Source organism: Pristiophorus japonicus, chromosome 27 (genome assembly GCF_044704955.1).
Source record: "Pristiophorus japonicus isolate sPriJap1 chromosome 27, sPriJap1.hap1, whole genome shotgun sequence".
NCBI lineage: Eukaryota > Metazoa > Chordata > Chondrichthyes > Pristiophoridae > Pristiophorus > Pristiophorus japonicus.
In genome coordinates, this window is record NC_092003.1 from 6,794,363 (window position 1) to 6,809,417 (window position 15,055).

General features: G+C 56.2%; 2 protein-coding genes across 3 annotated transcripts in view; one reads left to right on the forward strand and one right to left on the reverse strand.

Annotated features, from left to right (window-relative positions):
• Positions 1-15,055, forward strand: part of LOC139239451 (mitogen-activated protein kinase kinase kinase 11-like) — an 81,669-nt gene that overhangs the window by 41,925 nt on the left and 24,689 nt on the right. For both annotated transcript variants that reach the window (XM_070868203.1, XM_070868202.1), the window contains exon 2: positions 13,659-13,839. In XM_070868203.1, coding sequence (XP_070724304.1) covers positions 13,659-13,839 — 181 coding nt within the window. The remainder of the gene's footprint in view (positions 1-13,658; positions 13,840-15,055) is intronic.
• The window catches only part of LOC139239453 (serine racemase-like), a 140,039-nt gene that overhangs the window by 20,156 nt on the left and 104,828 nt on the right, over positions 1-15,055 (reverse strand). The window lies entirely within an intron of this gene.

Consider the following 15,055-nt stretch of genomic DNA (forward strand, 5'->3'; position numbering starts at 1 on the left):
ACAGAGTAAAGCTCCCTCTACACTGTCCCATCAAACACTCCCAGGGCAGGTACAGGGGGTTAGATACAGAGTAAAGCTCCCTCTACACTGTCCCATCAAACACTCCCAGGGCAGGTACAGGGGTTTAGATACAGAGTAAAGCTCCCTCTACACTGTCCTCTCTCAATGTTTACCCATGCACTTTCCAGCGGTGTGACTGATGGTAATCAGAAGCAGGAACCCTGTCTGTTGCTGAGCGAGCTCTGGCGTGAATTCGCACACACACAGAGTACAAGAGAAGAATTGCAGTGGGACATCAGAACTGCAGCCGGAAGCTGTGTAAATATAGCACCACTGATGGCCCACTTGGAAATGAGCTCGGAGGGGGGTGAGGGGGTGAGTGCTGGGCTAATGAACAGAGCTTTTATATTTTTGATTGAAGTGTAGGTGTCACGAGTGTGTGTGTGTGTGTGTGAGAGAGAGAAAGAGAGAGAGAGGCTCAGAGAGCAGCAATTGCAGCACAGCCCATCCAAAGTTGCACTGTCTTTGTGACAGGAAGTGGCCGCTTTTGTCTAGGTTTGACCTCCGACCCCGGCCCGCTGAGCTGCAGCTAGAAACGACTTTGTTCCTCCGTTTCCTCCCCGGCTTCCTGTTGTGGATTCCTTTGTCGCGGCTGCGTGGGAGGCCCCTGCCACAATAGGGGAACCCGTCGGAGGAAGCGAGGCGTGGCGCGGTGGGGCCTTCGAGGAAGGCTTGGGAGTGTTCGTCTCTGTTGCTGCCCATCTTGGCTCCCCCCCCCGCCCTCCCTACACCTACGGACTTAAGCCCTATCTCTGTAATCTCCTCCAGCCCCCCCCCCCCCCCCCCGAGATGTCTGCACTCCTCCCATTCTGCCCTCCTGAGCATCCCTGATTATAATCGCTCCACCGTCGGTGGCCGTGCCTTCAGTTGCCTGGGCCCCAAGCTCTGGAACTCCCTCCCTAAACCTCTCCGCCCCTCTCTCCTCCTTCAAGACGCTCCTTAAAACCGACCTCTTTGACCAAGCGCTGCACTAACTTCTCCCTGTGCAACTCGCCGTCAGGTTTGTGCGGCATAACGCTCCTGCGAAGCGCGTTTCGCTACGTTAAAGGCGCTATATAAATGCAAGTTGTTAACCTCGAGTCTCGTCGCCGAGAGCGTGCAGAAACCAAGCGGAAGGAGCGTGCGGCAAACCAGCCCCACCCTCCCCTTCCCTCAACCACTGTCTGTCCCACCTGTGACAGGGACTGTGGTTCTCGTATTGGGCTGTTCGGCCACCTAAGGACTCACTTTAAGAGTGGAAGCAAGTCTTCCTCGATTCCGAGGGACTGCCGATGGTTAACCCCAAGAGGGAGGGTCCATAAGCCACCAGTTGAAGCCAGATATGGGCTGCCTTTTGCACTTCGTGCACTGACGGTGGTCTCTCTGTGCTCTCCTATCACCAGTATTTCTCTCTCTCTCCCCATCACTCCCCTCTCTCCCCGCTCTGGTCTGATGCCAGCTGTCAGTGGGCTGCGAGATCTCATTCAGCCCTCCTCCTCTGCCTTGTCAGTGTCAGCTGTGGCTCAGTGGGGGCAGCACACTCGCCTCTGAGTCACGGGATCGTGGGTTCAAGTCCCACTCCAGAAACGTAAGCACATAAATCCAGGCTGCCGCTCCCAGTGCAGTGCTGAGGGAGTGCCGTACTGTGCTGTCGGAGGGGCAGTACTGAGGGAGCGTCGCACTGTCGGAGGGGCAGTACTGAGGGAGCGTCGCACTGTCGGAGGGGCAGTACTGAGGGAGCGTCACACTGTCGGAGGGGCAGTACTGAGGGAGCCCCGCACTGTCGGGGGGGCAGTACTGAGGGAGCGTCGCACTGTCGGAGGGGCAGTACTGAGGGAGCGCCACACTGTCGGAGGGGCAGTACTGAGGGAGCGCCGCACTGTCGGGGGGGCAGTACTGAGGGAGCGCCGCCTGTCGGAGGGGCAGTACTGAGGGAGCCCCGCACTGTCGGAGGGGCAGTACTGAGGGAGCGCCGCACTGTCGGAGGGGCAGTACTGAGGGAGCCCCGCACTGTCGGAGGGGCAGTACTGAGGGAGCGCTGCACTGTCGGAGGGGCAGTGCTGAGGGAGCGCCGCACTGTCGGAGGGGCGGTACTGAGGGAGCGCTGCACTGTCGGAGGGGCAGTACTGAGGGAGTGCCGCACTGTCGGAGGGGCAGTACTGATGGAGCGCCACACTGTCGGAGGGGCAGTACTGAGGGAGCGCCGCACTGTCGGAGGGGCAGTACTGAGGGAGCGCCGTACTGCACTGTCGGAGGGGCAGTACTGAGGGAGTGCCGCACTGTCGGAGGGGCAGTGCTGAGGGAGCGCTGCACTGTCGGAGGTACTGTCTTTCTGATGAGACATTAAACCAAGGCTCCGTCTGCCCTCTCAGGTGGATGTAAAAGATCCTATGGCCACTATTTCAAAGAAGAGCAGGGGGAGTTCTCCCCGGTGTCCTGGGGCCAATATTTATCCCTCAACCGACATCACTGAAACAGATGATCTGGGTCATTATCACGTCGCTGTTTGTGGGAGCTTGCTGTGCACAAAATTGGTTGCCGCGTTTCCCACATTACAACAGTGACCGCACTTCAAAAAGTACTTCATTGGCTGTAAAGTGCTTTGGGAGGTCCGCTGTTCGTGAAAGGCGCTATATAAATGCAAGTCTTTTTGTTGCCTCCTGTGGACACTGCTGGGCTACAGCTGCCCTCCCCAAACCTCTGCCCCACCTCGTTCTCTGTACGTGAGAACACACCCGCTCTGCAGCTGGGAGTTAAGCTTCTCGTCGCGGGCCCTATCCCTCCCCCCCCCCCCCCCCCCGCCCCCCACTCTCCTTCCCCGTCTGGTGGTGAGGACAGGAAGCCGGGAAGGACGTCACGTGGCCCTGGGCTCCTGCTGCAATCAATCGGCTGGCTCCAAGGTAGATAAAGATGCATATTGTTAATCCGTGCTGCTGGCAGTGGCCCATAATGGACCAGACACACACACACACTTAACTTATCCAGCTGGCCCTTCCCCCACCTCCCCTCCCCCGTCACCATCGGCAGTCCCTCGGAATCGAGGAAGACTTGCTTCCACTCGAAAAGTGACTTCTCGGGTGGCTGAACAGTCCAATACGAGAGCCACAGTCCCTGTCACAGGTGGGACAGACAGTGGTTGAGGGAAGGGGTGGGTGGGACTGGTTTGCCGCACGCTCCTTCCGCTGCCTGCGCTTGGTTTCTGCACGCTTCTCGGCGACGAGACTCGAGGGGCTCAGCGTGCTCCCGGATGCACTTCCTCCACTTAGGGGCGGACTGGTCTTTGGCCAGGGACTCCCAGGTGTCGGTGGGGGATGTCGCACTTTATCAGGGAGGCTTTGAGAGTGGTCCCTTGTAACGTTTCCTCTGCCCACCTTTGGGCCCGTTTGCCGTGAAGGAGTTCCGAGTAGAGCGCTTGCTTTGGGAGTCTCGTGTCTGGGGGGCATGCGGACAATGTGGGCCTGCCCAGCGGAGCTGGTCGAGTGTGGTCAGTGCTTCGATGCTGGGGATGTTGGCCTGGTCGAGGACGCTAACGTTGGTGCGTCTGTCCTCCCGGGGGATTTGCAGGATCTTGCGGAGACATCGTTGGTGGTATTTCTCCAGCGACTTGAGGTGTCTACTGTACATGGTCCATGTCTCTGAGCCATACAGGAGGGCGGGTATCACTACAGCACTGTAGACCATGAGCCTGGTGGTGGATTTGAGAGCCTGGTCTTCAAACTCTTTTCCTCAGGCGGCCGAAGGCTGCACTGGCGCACGGGAGGCGGTGTTGGATCTTGTCGTCGATGCCTGCTCTTGTTGAGAGGAGGCTCCCGAGTTAAGGGAAATGGGGTCCACGGTGTCCAGGACCCACCGTGGATCTTGACTGGGGGGGGGGGGGTCACACTGGACACACGGACCTCCCTGAATACCGGCACCAATCAAGCAGTTCATGTAGGGAGTTCAGTCCATGGCTGACCCATAGGAGGAGAGGGGGTATGGCTCAGAGACATGGACCATGTACAGTAGACTCCGCAAGAGAAATTCCACCAACGATGTCTCTGCAAGATCCTACAAATCCCCTGGGAGGACAGACGCACCAACGTTAGCGTCCTCGACCAGGCCAACATCCTCAGCATCGAAGCACTGACCACACTCGACCAGCTCCGCTGGGCAGGGCCACATTGTCCGCATGCCCCCGACACGAGACTCCCAAAGCAAGCGCTCTACTCGGAACTCCTACCCGGCAAATGAGCCCCAGGTGAGCAGAGGAAACGTTACAAGGGACCACCCTCAAAGCCTCCCTGATAAAGTGCAACATCCCCCACCGACACCTGGGAGTCCCTGGGCCAAAGACCAGTCCGCCCTAAGTGGAGGAAGTGCATCCGGGAGGGCGCTGAGCACCTCGAGTCTCGTCGCCGAGAGCGTGCAGAAACCAAGTGCAGGGAGCGGAAGGAGCGTGCAGCAAACCAGTCCCACCCTCCCCTTCCCTCAACCACTGTCTGTCCCACCTGTGACAGGGACTGTGGTTCCCGTATTGGGCTGTTCAGCCACCTAAGGACTCACTTTGGGAGTGGAAACAAGTCTTCCTCGATTCCGAGGGACTGCCTATGATGACGATGATATTTGCCGATATTGTCCTGGTCCTTCCCAGAAGGAATGAACATTGATAGAGCGCCTTTCCGTACTGCGGGACGTTCCCAAACGCTTCACAGCCAATGAAGTACTATTGAAGTGTGGTCACTGTTGTATTGTGGGAAACGCGGTAGCACAATTTGCGCACAGCAAGCTCCCACACACAGCAATGTGATAATGACCAGATCATCTGTTTTTAGTGATGTTGGTTGAGGGATAAATCTTGTCCCCAGGTCATCGGGGAGAACTCTTTTTTCGAAATAGTGGCCATGGGATCTTTTACGTCCAGCCGAAAGGGCGAATGGTGGACTCTGTTTTATGTCTCCCTCAGTACTGCCCCTCCGACAGTGCGGCGCTCCCTCAGTACTGCCCCTCCGACTGTGCAGCGCTCCCTCAGTACCACCCCTCCAACAGTGCAGCGCTCCCTCAGTACCGCCCCTCCGACAGTGCGGCGCTCCCTCAGTACTGCCCCTCCGACAGTGCGGCGCTTCCTCAGTACCGCCCCTCCGACAGTGCAGCGCTCCCTCAATACTGCCCCTCCGACAGTGCGGGGCTCCCTCAATACTGCCCCTCCGACAGTGCGGCGCTCCCTCAGTACTGCCCCTCCGACAGTGCGGCGCTCCCTCAGTACTATCTTGGCCTTTATTGCAAAGGGGATGGAGTATAAAAGCAGGGAAGTCTTGCTACAGTTACACAGGGTATTGGTGAGGCCACACCTGGAGCACTGCGTGCAGTTTTGGTTTCCATATTTACGAAAGGGTACACTTGCTTTGGAGGCAGTTCAGAGAAGGTTCACTCGGTTGATTCCGGGGGTGAAGGGGGTTGACTTATGAGGAAAGGTTGAGGAGGTTGGGCCTCTACTCATTGGAATTCAGAAGAATGAGAGGTGATCTTATCGAAACGTATAAGATTATGAGGGGGCTCGACAAGGTGGATGCAGAGAGGATGTTTCCACTGATGGGGGAGACTAGAACTAGGGGGCATGATCTTAGAATAAGGGGCCGCCCATTTAAAACTGAGATGAGGAGAAAATTCTTCTCTGAGGGTTGTAAATCTGTGGAATTCGCTACCTCAGAGAGCTGTGGAAGTCGGGACATTGAATAAATTTAAGGCCGAGATAGACAGTTTCTTAAACGAAAAGGGAATAAGGGGTTATGAGGAGAGGGCAGGGAAGTGGTCCTGAGTCCATGAACGGATCAGCAATAATCATATTAAATGGCGGAGCAGGCTCGAGGGGCCGAATGGCGTACTCCTGCTCTTATTTCTTATGTTATTATGTACTGCCCCTCCGACAGTGCGGCGCTCCCTCAGTACTGCCCCTCCGACAGTGCAGCGCTCCCTCAGTACTGCCCCTCCGACAGTGCGCTGCTCCCTCAGTACTGCCCCTCCGACAGTACGGCGCTCCCTCAGTACCGCCCCTCCGACAGTGCGGGGCTCCCTCAGTACCGCCCCTCCGACAGTGCGGCACTCCCTCAGTACCGCCCCTCCGACAGTGCGGCACTCCCTCAGTACCGCCCCTCCGACAGTGCGGGGCTCCCTCAGTACCGCCCCTCCGACAGTGCGGGGCTCCCTCAGTACCGCCCCTCCGACATGCGGCACTCCCTCAGTACCGCCCCTCCGACAGTGCGGGACTCCCTCAGTACTGCCCCTCCGACAGTGCGGCACTCCCTCAGTACCGCCCCTCCGACAGTGCGGGATTCCCTCAGTACCGCCCCTCCGACAGTGCGGCACTCCCTCAGTACCGCCCCTCCGACAGTGCGGGATTCCCTCAGTACTGCCCCTCCAACAGTGCGGCACTCCCTCAGTACTGCCCCTCCGACAGTGCGGGATTCCCTCAGTACTGCCCCTCCGACAGTGCGGCGCTCCCTCACTACTGGCACTGGAGTGTCGGCCTAGATTATGCGCTCAAGTCTCTGGAGTAGGATATACGGCAGTGTTACAAATGGCATTCTCGTGATAATAGGATCTTGTAGTGATAGCGAGGGAGTTAAGCATTAATTATACTGTAGAGGGATCGTACCCAGGGAGTAAATCGTAGGATTGGATCAGTTTTTCATAGCGACAGACTGGTGATCAGATTGAGGATCAGTTTTGGAGGCAGATTAATTCCGTACTCGACAGAGGAAATCCTACTTAGTCCAGGACCGTTTAATACGCAACATGATCCTCTTAATATATTCCTTCAAATTGCACATCATCCGTGACAGACCTGTACCCACCAGTACTGTACCCCAGTGTTATACAGTGACAGACCTGTACCCACCAGTACTGTACCCCAGTGTTATAGTGACAGACCTGTACCCACCAGTACTGTACCCCAGTGTTATACAGTGACAGTCCTGTACCCACCAGTACTGTACCCCAGTGTTATACAGTGACAGACCTGTACCCACTAGTACTGTACCCCAGTGTTATACAGTGACAGACCTGTACCCAGCAGTACTGTACCCCAGTGTTATATAGTGACAGACCTGTAACCAGCAGTACTGTACCCCAGTGTTATACAGTGACAGACCTGTACCCACCAGTACTGTACCCCAGTGTTATACAGTGACAGACCTGTACCCACAGTACTGTACCTCAGTGTTATACAGTGACAGACCTGTACCCACCAGTGCTGTACCCCAGTGTTATACAGTGACAGACCTGTACCCACCAGTACTGTACCCCAGTGTTATACAGTGACAGACCTGTACCCACCAGTACTGTACCCCAGTGTTATAGTGACAGACCTGTACCCACCAGTACTGTACCCCAGTGTTATACAGTGACAGACCTGTACCCACAGTACTGTACCCCAGTGTTATACAGTGACAGACCTGTACCCACAGTACTGTACCCCAGTGTTATACAGTGACAGACCTGTACCCACCAGTACTGTACCCCAGTGTTATACAGTGACAGACCTGTACCCACCAGCACTGTACCCCAGTGTTATACAGTGACAGACCTGTACCCACCAGTACTGTACCCCAGTGTTATACAGTGACAGACCTGTACCCACCAGTACTGTACCCCAGTGTTATACAGTGACAGATCTGTACCCACCAGTACTGTATCCCAGTGTTATACAGTGACAGACCTGTACCCACCAGTACTGTACCCCAGTGTTCTACAGTGACAGACCTGTACCCACCAGTACTGTACCCCAGTGTTATACAGTGACAGACCTGTACCCACCAGTACTGTACCCCAGTGTTATACAGTGTCTGACCTGTACCCACCAGTACTGTACCCCAGTGTTATACAGTGACAGACCTGTACCCACCAGTACTGTACCCCAGTGTTATACAGTGACAGACCTGTACCCACCAGTACTGTACCCCAGTGTTATACAGTGACAGACCTGTACCCACCAGTACTGTACCCCAGTGTTATACAGTGACAGACCTGTACCCACCAGTACTGTACCCCAGTGTTATACAGTGACAGACCTGTACCCACCAGTACTGTACCCCAGTGTTATACAGTGACAGACCTGTACCCACCAGTACTGTACCCCAGTGTTATACAGTGACAGGCCTGTGCCCACCAGTACTGTACCCCAGTGTTATACAGTGACAGACCTGTACCCACCAGTACTGTACCCCAGTGTTATACAGTGACAGACCTGTACCCACAGTACTGTACCTCAGTGTTATACAGTGACAGACCTGTACCCACCAGTGCTGTACCTCAGTGTTATACAGTGACAGACCTGTACCCACCAGTACTGTACCCCAGTGTTATACAGTGACAGACCTGTACCCACAGTACTGTACCCCAGTGTTATACAGTGACAGACCTGTACCCACCAGTACTGTACCCCAGTGTTATAGTGACAGACCTGTACCCACCAGTACTGTACCCCAGTGTTATACAGTGACAGACCTGTACCCACAGTACTGTACCCCAGTGTTATACAGTGACAGACCTGTACCCACAGTACTGTATCCCAGTGTTATACAGTGACAGACCTGTACCCACCAGTACTGTACCCCAGTGTTATACAGTGACAGACCTGTACCCACCAGCACTGTACCCCAGTGTTATACAGTGACAGACCTGTACCCACCAGTACTGTACCCCAGTGTTATACAGTGACAGACCTGTACCCACCAGTACTGTACCCCAGTGTTATACAGTGACAGACCTGTACCCACCAGTACTGTACCCCAGTGTTATACAGTGACAGACCTGTGCCCACCAGTACTGTACCCCAGTGTTATACAGTGACAGACCTGTACCCACTAGTACTATACCCCAGTGTTATACAGTGACAGACCTGTACCCACAGTACTGTACCCCAGTGTTATACAGTGACAGACCTGTACCCACCAGTACTGTACCCCAGTGTTATACAGTGACAGACCTGTACCCACCAGTACTGTACCCCAGTGTTATACAGTGACGGACCTGTACCCACCAGTACTGTACCCCAGTGTTATACAGTGACAGACCTGTACCCACCAGTACTGTACCCCAGTGTTATACAGTGACAGACTTGTACCCACAGTACTGTACCCCAGTGTTATACAGTGACAGATCTGTACCCACCAGTACTGTATCCCAGTGTTATACAGTGACAGACCTGTACCCACCAGTACTGTACCCCAGTGTTCTACAGTGACAGACCTGTACCCACCAGTACTGTACCCCAGTGTTATACAGTGACAGACCTGTACCCACCAGTACTGTACCCCAGTGTTATACAGTGTCTGACCTGTACCCACCAGTACTGTACCCCAGTGTTATACAGTGACAGACCTGTACCCACCAGTACTGTACCCCAGTGTTATACAGTGACAGACCTGTACCCACCAGTACTGTACCCCAGTGTTATACAGTGACAGACCTGTACCCACCAGTACTGTACCCCAGTGTTATACAGTGACAGACCTGTACCCACCAGTACTGTACCCCAGTGTTATACAGTGACAGACCTGTACCCACCAGTACTGTACCCCAGTGTTATACAGTGACAGGCCTGTGCCCACCAGTACTGTACCCCAGTGTTATACAGTGACAGACCTGTACCCACCAGTACTGTACCCCAGTGTTATACAGTGACACATTTTGGTGGAGTTCCCCCTCTCGCTCTGTCTGCATTGATTTTCAGAATTGTTTCTCCTTCAGGGAGAAAAACAGGAAATAAAATGTCGTAAAATGTTTCTGGAGCTTGGTATACCCTTTAGGGCAGGTCTGGATCTGACTGAAACTCACTCTGCCTGTTCGACAGAAACTCTGCTTTGGATGTGCTGCATTTTTCTGACGCTGTCAGCTGCCTTTGAATCCGTAAACACGCCAAGGGGCAGCGTTTGGCCAGCCGTGTGCCCCGTGGCACACACCCTCCCTCCCCACTACCTCCCGGCACTGGGTGTTGTAGGCAGGGCTTCCTGACTGGCTGGAATCGCCACGAACAGCAGCAGGTCCTGGCATGTGTGGGGGAGGCGGGGGGAGAGGGGTGAGGGGAGAGAGGAGAGAGGGGGTAAGGGGGAGGAGGGTAACAGGGAGGGGAGTGAAAGGGGGAGAGTAAAGTGGCTAAGGGGGTTAGGGGAGGGGGAGTAAGGAGAGAGTGGAAGGGGAGAGGGGGGTAAGGGGGAGAGAGGGGAGGGGGTAAGGGGGTGAGAGGGGAGGGGGTAAGGGGGCAAGAGGGGAGGGGGGTAAGGGGGCAAGAGGGGAGGGGGTAAGAGGTCGAGAGGGGAGGGGGGTAAGGGGGCGAGAGGGGAGAGGGGAGTAAAGAGCGGAGGGGGGGGTAAGGGGAAGGGAGTGACAGAGAGAGGGAGTGACAGAGAGAGAGAGAGAGGGAGTGACAGAGAGAGAGAGAGAGAGAGAGAGGGAGTGACAGAGAGAGAGAGAGGGAGTGACAGAGAGAGAGAGAGGGAGTGACAGAGAGAGAAAGAGAGGGAGTGACAGAGAGAGAGAGAGAGAGAGAGAGAGAGTGACAGAGAGAGAGAGAGAGTGACAGAGACAGAGAGAGAGAGAGGGAGTGACAGAGAGAGAGAGAGGGAGAGAGAGAGAGGGAGAGGGAGTGACAGAGAGAGAGAGAGAGAGAGAGGGGGAGAGAGAGAGAGAGTGAGTGACAGAGAGAGAGAGAGAGAGAGTGTGACAGAGAGAGAGAGAGGGGGAGTGACAGAGAGACAGAGAGAGAGAGAGAGGGAGTGACAGACAGAGAGCAAGAGAGAGGAAGTGACAAACAGACCGAGACAGAGGGCGAGAGGGAGTGACACAGAGCGAGAGGAAGTGACAGAGAGAGAGAGAGAGAGGAAGTGACAGAGAGAGAGAGGGAGTGACAGAGAGAGAGAGTGAGAGAGGGAGTGACAGAGAGAGAGAGAGAGGGAGTGACAGAGAGAGAGAGAGAGAGAGTGACAGAGAGAGAGAGGGGGAGTGACAGAGAGACAGAGAGAGAGAGAGGGAGTGACAGACAGAGCAAGAGAGAGGAAGTGACAGACAGACAGAGACAGAGGGCGAGAGGGAGTGACACAGAGCGAGAGGGAGAGGGAGGGAGAGAGAGAGAGAGAGAGAGAGGAAGTGACAGAGAGAGAGAGAGAGAGGGAGTGACAGAGGGAGGGAGAGAGGGAGTGACAGAGAGAGAGAGAGGGAGGGAGAGAGTCTGAGAGAGATTGCAGTACAATGCAGAGTCTCTTGATAATGGAATAAAACAGCGATGTGTCTGCCCCTGGGGTTCCACATCCCCCCCCCCCCCCCGCTGTCCGCACCGAGTACAGTGTCACAGATCGACATGCTCGAGGGACTCCCTCTCTCCCCCAGGGGACACTCTCTCTCTCTCTCTCCTCCCCCCCAGAGACCCTCTGAAAATCAACCTTCTCTTTCTTCAGGCTTTTCTGAGCAGATATTGTGTTCACACCGATGCAAGTTGGAGGAGTGTGGGATGCGGAGGCAGAGCCCTGTGTCGGGGCATGTTTTCACATGTCCTGGGCTCGCACTTGTCCCTTCCTGAGTTAGTGCCGTCTGTGTCAGCTCTTGTGTTCCCTGTGTGGCATGTATGAGTCAGAACCACAACATGGAGCGAGAGAGACAGGGACAGAGGAAGGAGGAGAGAGGGAGGGAGGGAGTGAGAGAGAGAGGGGCCGAGAGACAGTGAGAGGGAGAGAGGGGGACCGGGTGAGAGATAAACAGAAACGGAAAGTGGGTAGAAACACGGAAAGGGAGAGTGAGATACCGCCCCTTCGACAGTACGGCACTCCCTCAGTACCACCCCTCCGATCGTGCGGTGCTCCCTCAGTACTGTCCCTCCGACAGTGCAGCGCTCCCTCAGTACTGCCCCTCCGACAGTGCAGCGCTCCCTCAGTACTGTCCCTCCGACAGTGCGGCGCTCCCTCAGTACCGCCCCTCCGACAGTGCAGCGCTCCCTCAGTACTGCCCCTCCGACAGTGCGGCGCTCCCTCAGTACCGCCCCTCCGACAATGCGGCACTCCCTCAGTACGACCCCTCCGACAGTGCGGCGCTCCCTCAGTACTGCCCCTCCGACAGTGCGGCGCTCCCTCAGTACTGTCCCTCCGACAGTGCGGCGCTCCCTCAGTACTGCCCCTCCGACAGTGCGGCGCTCCCTCAGTACTGCCCCTCCGACAGTGCGGCGCTCCCTCAGTATTGTCACTGGAGAGTGTACAGGGTGAGGGGTTTGATCTCCCCTCCGTGCCACTTTTAGCTCAGAGTGCTCACGTCAAGAGGCCCTTGGCACAAAGCAGCATGATCGGACTGATTGGCGGGACAGGCCCGAGGGGCTGAATGGCCTCCTCCTATTCCTCCGTTGGTTTGGGGGCCGTATGCTGAAAGCTGATGCAGCGACAGGTGGTGGAGACTGCCGCCTGGTGGCAGAATACCGAACTGCACGGGCTGTAACTTGTTTAATTCTCCAACCCTTTTGTCTCCTCTTCCGGACACTGAAATGGACCTTGAGACGGATGGGAGAATGAGGGGAGGACAGGACAAATACTAACAAGTTAAAAAAATATCAAGACAGCCTGCCCTCCCCGGATATCTAGCAAGGAATCCCACCATTAAAGAACAACTTATATTTATATTGCGACTTTAACATCCCAAGACGTTTCACAGGAGTGTTATCAGATAAAATTTGACACCGAGCCGCATAAGGAGATATTAGGGACAGGTGACCAAAAGCTGGGTCACAGAGGTCGGTTTTAAGGAGCGTCTTAAAGGAGGAGAGAGAGGCGGAGAGGTTTAGGGAGGGAGTTCCAGAGCTTGGGGCCCAGGCAACAGAAGGCACGGCCACCGATGGTGGAGCGATGGGAATCGGGAGACGCTCAAGGGGCCAGACATTGGAGGAGCGCAGAGATCTCGGGAGGGGTAGTGGAGCCGGAGGAGATCTAGGAGGATCTAGAAAACTAGGAGGATTTTAAAATCGAAGGTGTTGTTTAACCGGGAGCCAATGTATGTCGGCGGGCATGGGGGGTGATGGGTGAACGGGACTCGATGCGAGTTCGGACACTTTTTGGATGACCTCAAGTTTACGTAGGGTGGGAGGCCGGCCAGGGGAGCCCAGTTGGAAGAGTCAAGATTAGGGGTAACAAAGGCACGGATGAGGGCCAAGCGTGAGCGAGGGCTGAGATTGGCTTTGAACATAAGAAATAGGAGCAGGAGTCGGCCATTCGGCCCCTCGAGCCTGCTCCGCCATTTAATACGACCATGGCTGATCCGATCATGGACTCGGGTCCACTTCCCCGCCCGCCCCCTTATCGTTTAAGGAACTGTCTATTCCTGTCTTAAATGTATTCAATGTCCCGGCCCCCACAGCTCTCTGAGGCAGCGAACTCCACAGATTTACAACCCTCTGAGAGAAGAAATTCCTCCTCGTCTCTGTTTTAAATGGGCGGCCCCTTATTCTTAGATTATGCCCCACACAGTTGAATATTCGCCGCCGCTCGTTGCCCGGGTGAGGTGCGATTCTTGTGCCGGGGGTGGGGGGGAGAATGGGGTGGGGAGAGGGGTTGCTGGGTGCTCTGTTTCGGGGCTCCTGCTCACACACGCTTCCCTCCTTCTGTCTTCAGTCCTCTTGTTCCAGCCCATCGAAGATGACGACATGGAATGCAAGACGCTGAAGATCACTGACTTCGGCCTCGCCCGCGAGTGGCACAAAACCACCAAGATGAGCACGGCTGGCACCTACGCCTGGATGGCCCCCGAGGTGATCAAGACCTCCACCTTCTCCAAGGGGAGCGACGTATGGAGGTACGCCATTGTTGCGTGCTATCGATCTGCCCCTTCATAACCCCCCCTCCCCTGCGCTGGATCCACAACATCGAACGCCTGCCTCTGTTACCTCCAGACTTGACCATTCCAACGCACTCCTGGCTGGCCTCCCACATTCTACCCCACGTATACGCGAGGTGATCCAAAACTCAGCTGCCCCCCGCGTCCTAACTCGCACCGAGTCCCGCTCACCCATCACCCCCTGTGCTCGCTGCCCCATGTCCTAACTCACACCCAGTCCCACTCACCCATCACCCCCTGTGCTCGCTGCCCCATGTCCTAACTCGCACCCAGTCCCGCTCACCCATCACCCCCTGTGCTCGCTGCCCCGTATCCTAACTCGCACCGAGTCCCACTCACCCACCACCCCCTGTGCTCGCTGCCCCGTGTCCTAACTCGCACCGAGTCCCACTCACCCATCACCCCCTGTGCTCGCTGCCCCGTGTCCTAACTCGCACTGAGTCCCGCTCACCCATCACCCCCTGTGCTCGCTGCCCCGTGTCCTAACTCGCACTGAGTCCCGCTCACCCATCACCCCCTGTGCTCGCTGCCCCGTGTCCTAACTCGCACCGAGTCCCGCTCACCCATCACCCCCTGTGCTCACTGCCCCGTGTCCTAACTCGCACCGAGTCCCGCTCACCCATCACCCCCTGTGCTCACTGCCCCGTGTCCTAACTCGCACCCAGTCCCGCTCACCCATCACCCCCTGTGCTCACTGCCCCGTGTCCTAACTCGCACCGAGTCCCGCTCACCTATCACCCCCTGTGCTCACTGCCCCGTGTCCTAACTCGCACCGAGTCCCGCTCACCCATCACCCCCTGTGCTCACTGACCCCGTGTCCTAACTCGCACCGAGTCCCGCTCACCCATCACCCCCTGTGCTCACTGCCCCGTGTCCTAACTCGCACCGAGTCCCGCTCACCCATCACCTCCTGTGCTCACTGCCCCGTGTCCTAACTCGCACCGAGTCCCGCTCACCCATCACCCCCTGTGCTCACTGACCCGTGTCCTAACTCGCACCGAGTCCCGCTCACCCATCACCCCCTGTGCTCACTGACCTACATCAGCTTCCGGTTAAGCACCACCTTGATTTCATAATTCGCAGCCTTGTTAACAAATCCATCCATGGCCCTCGCCCCTCTCTATCTCTGTAATCTCCTCCAGCCACACAACCCCCCCGAGATGTCTGCACTCCT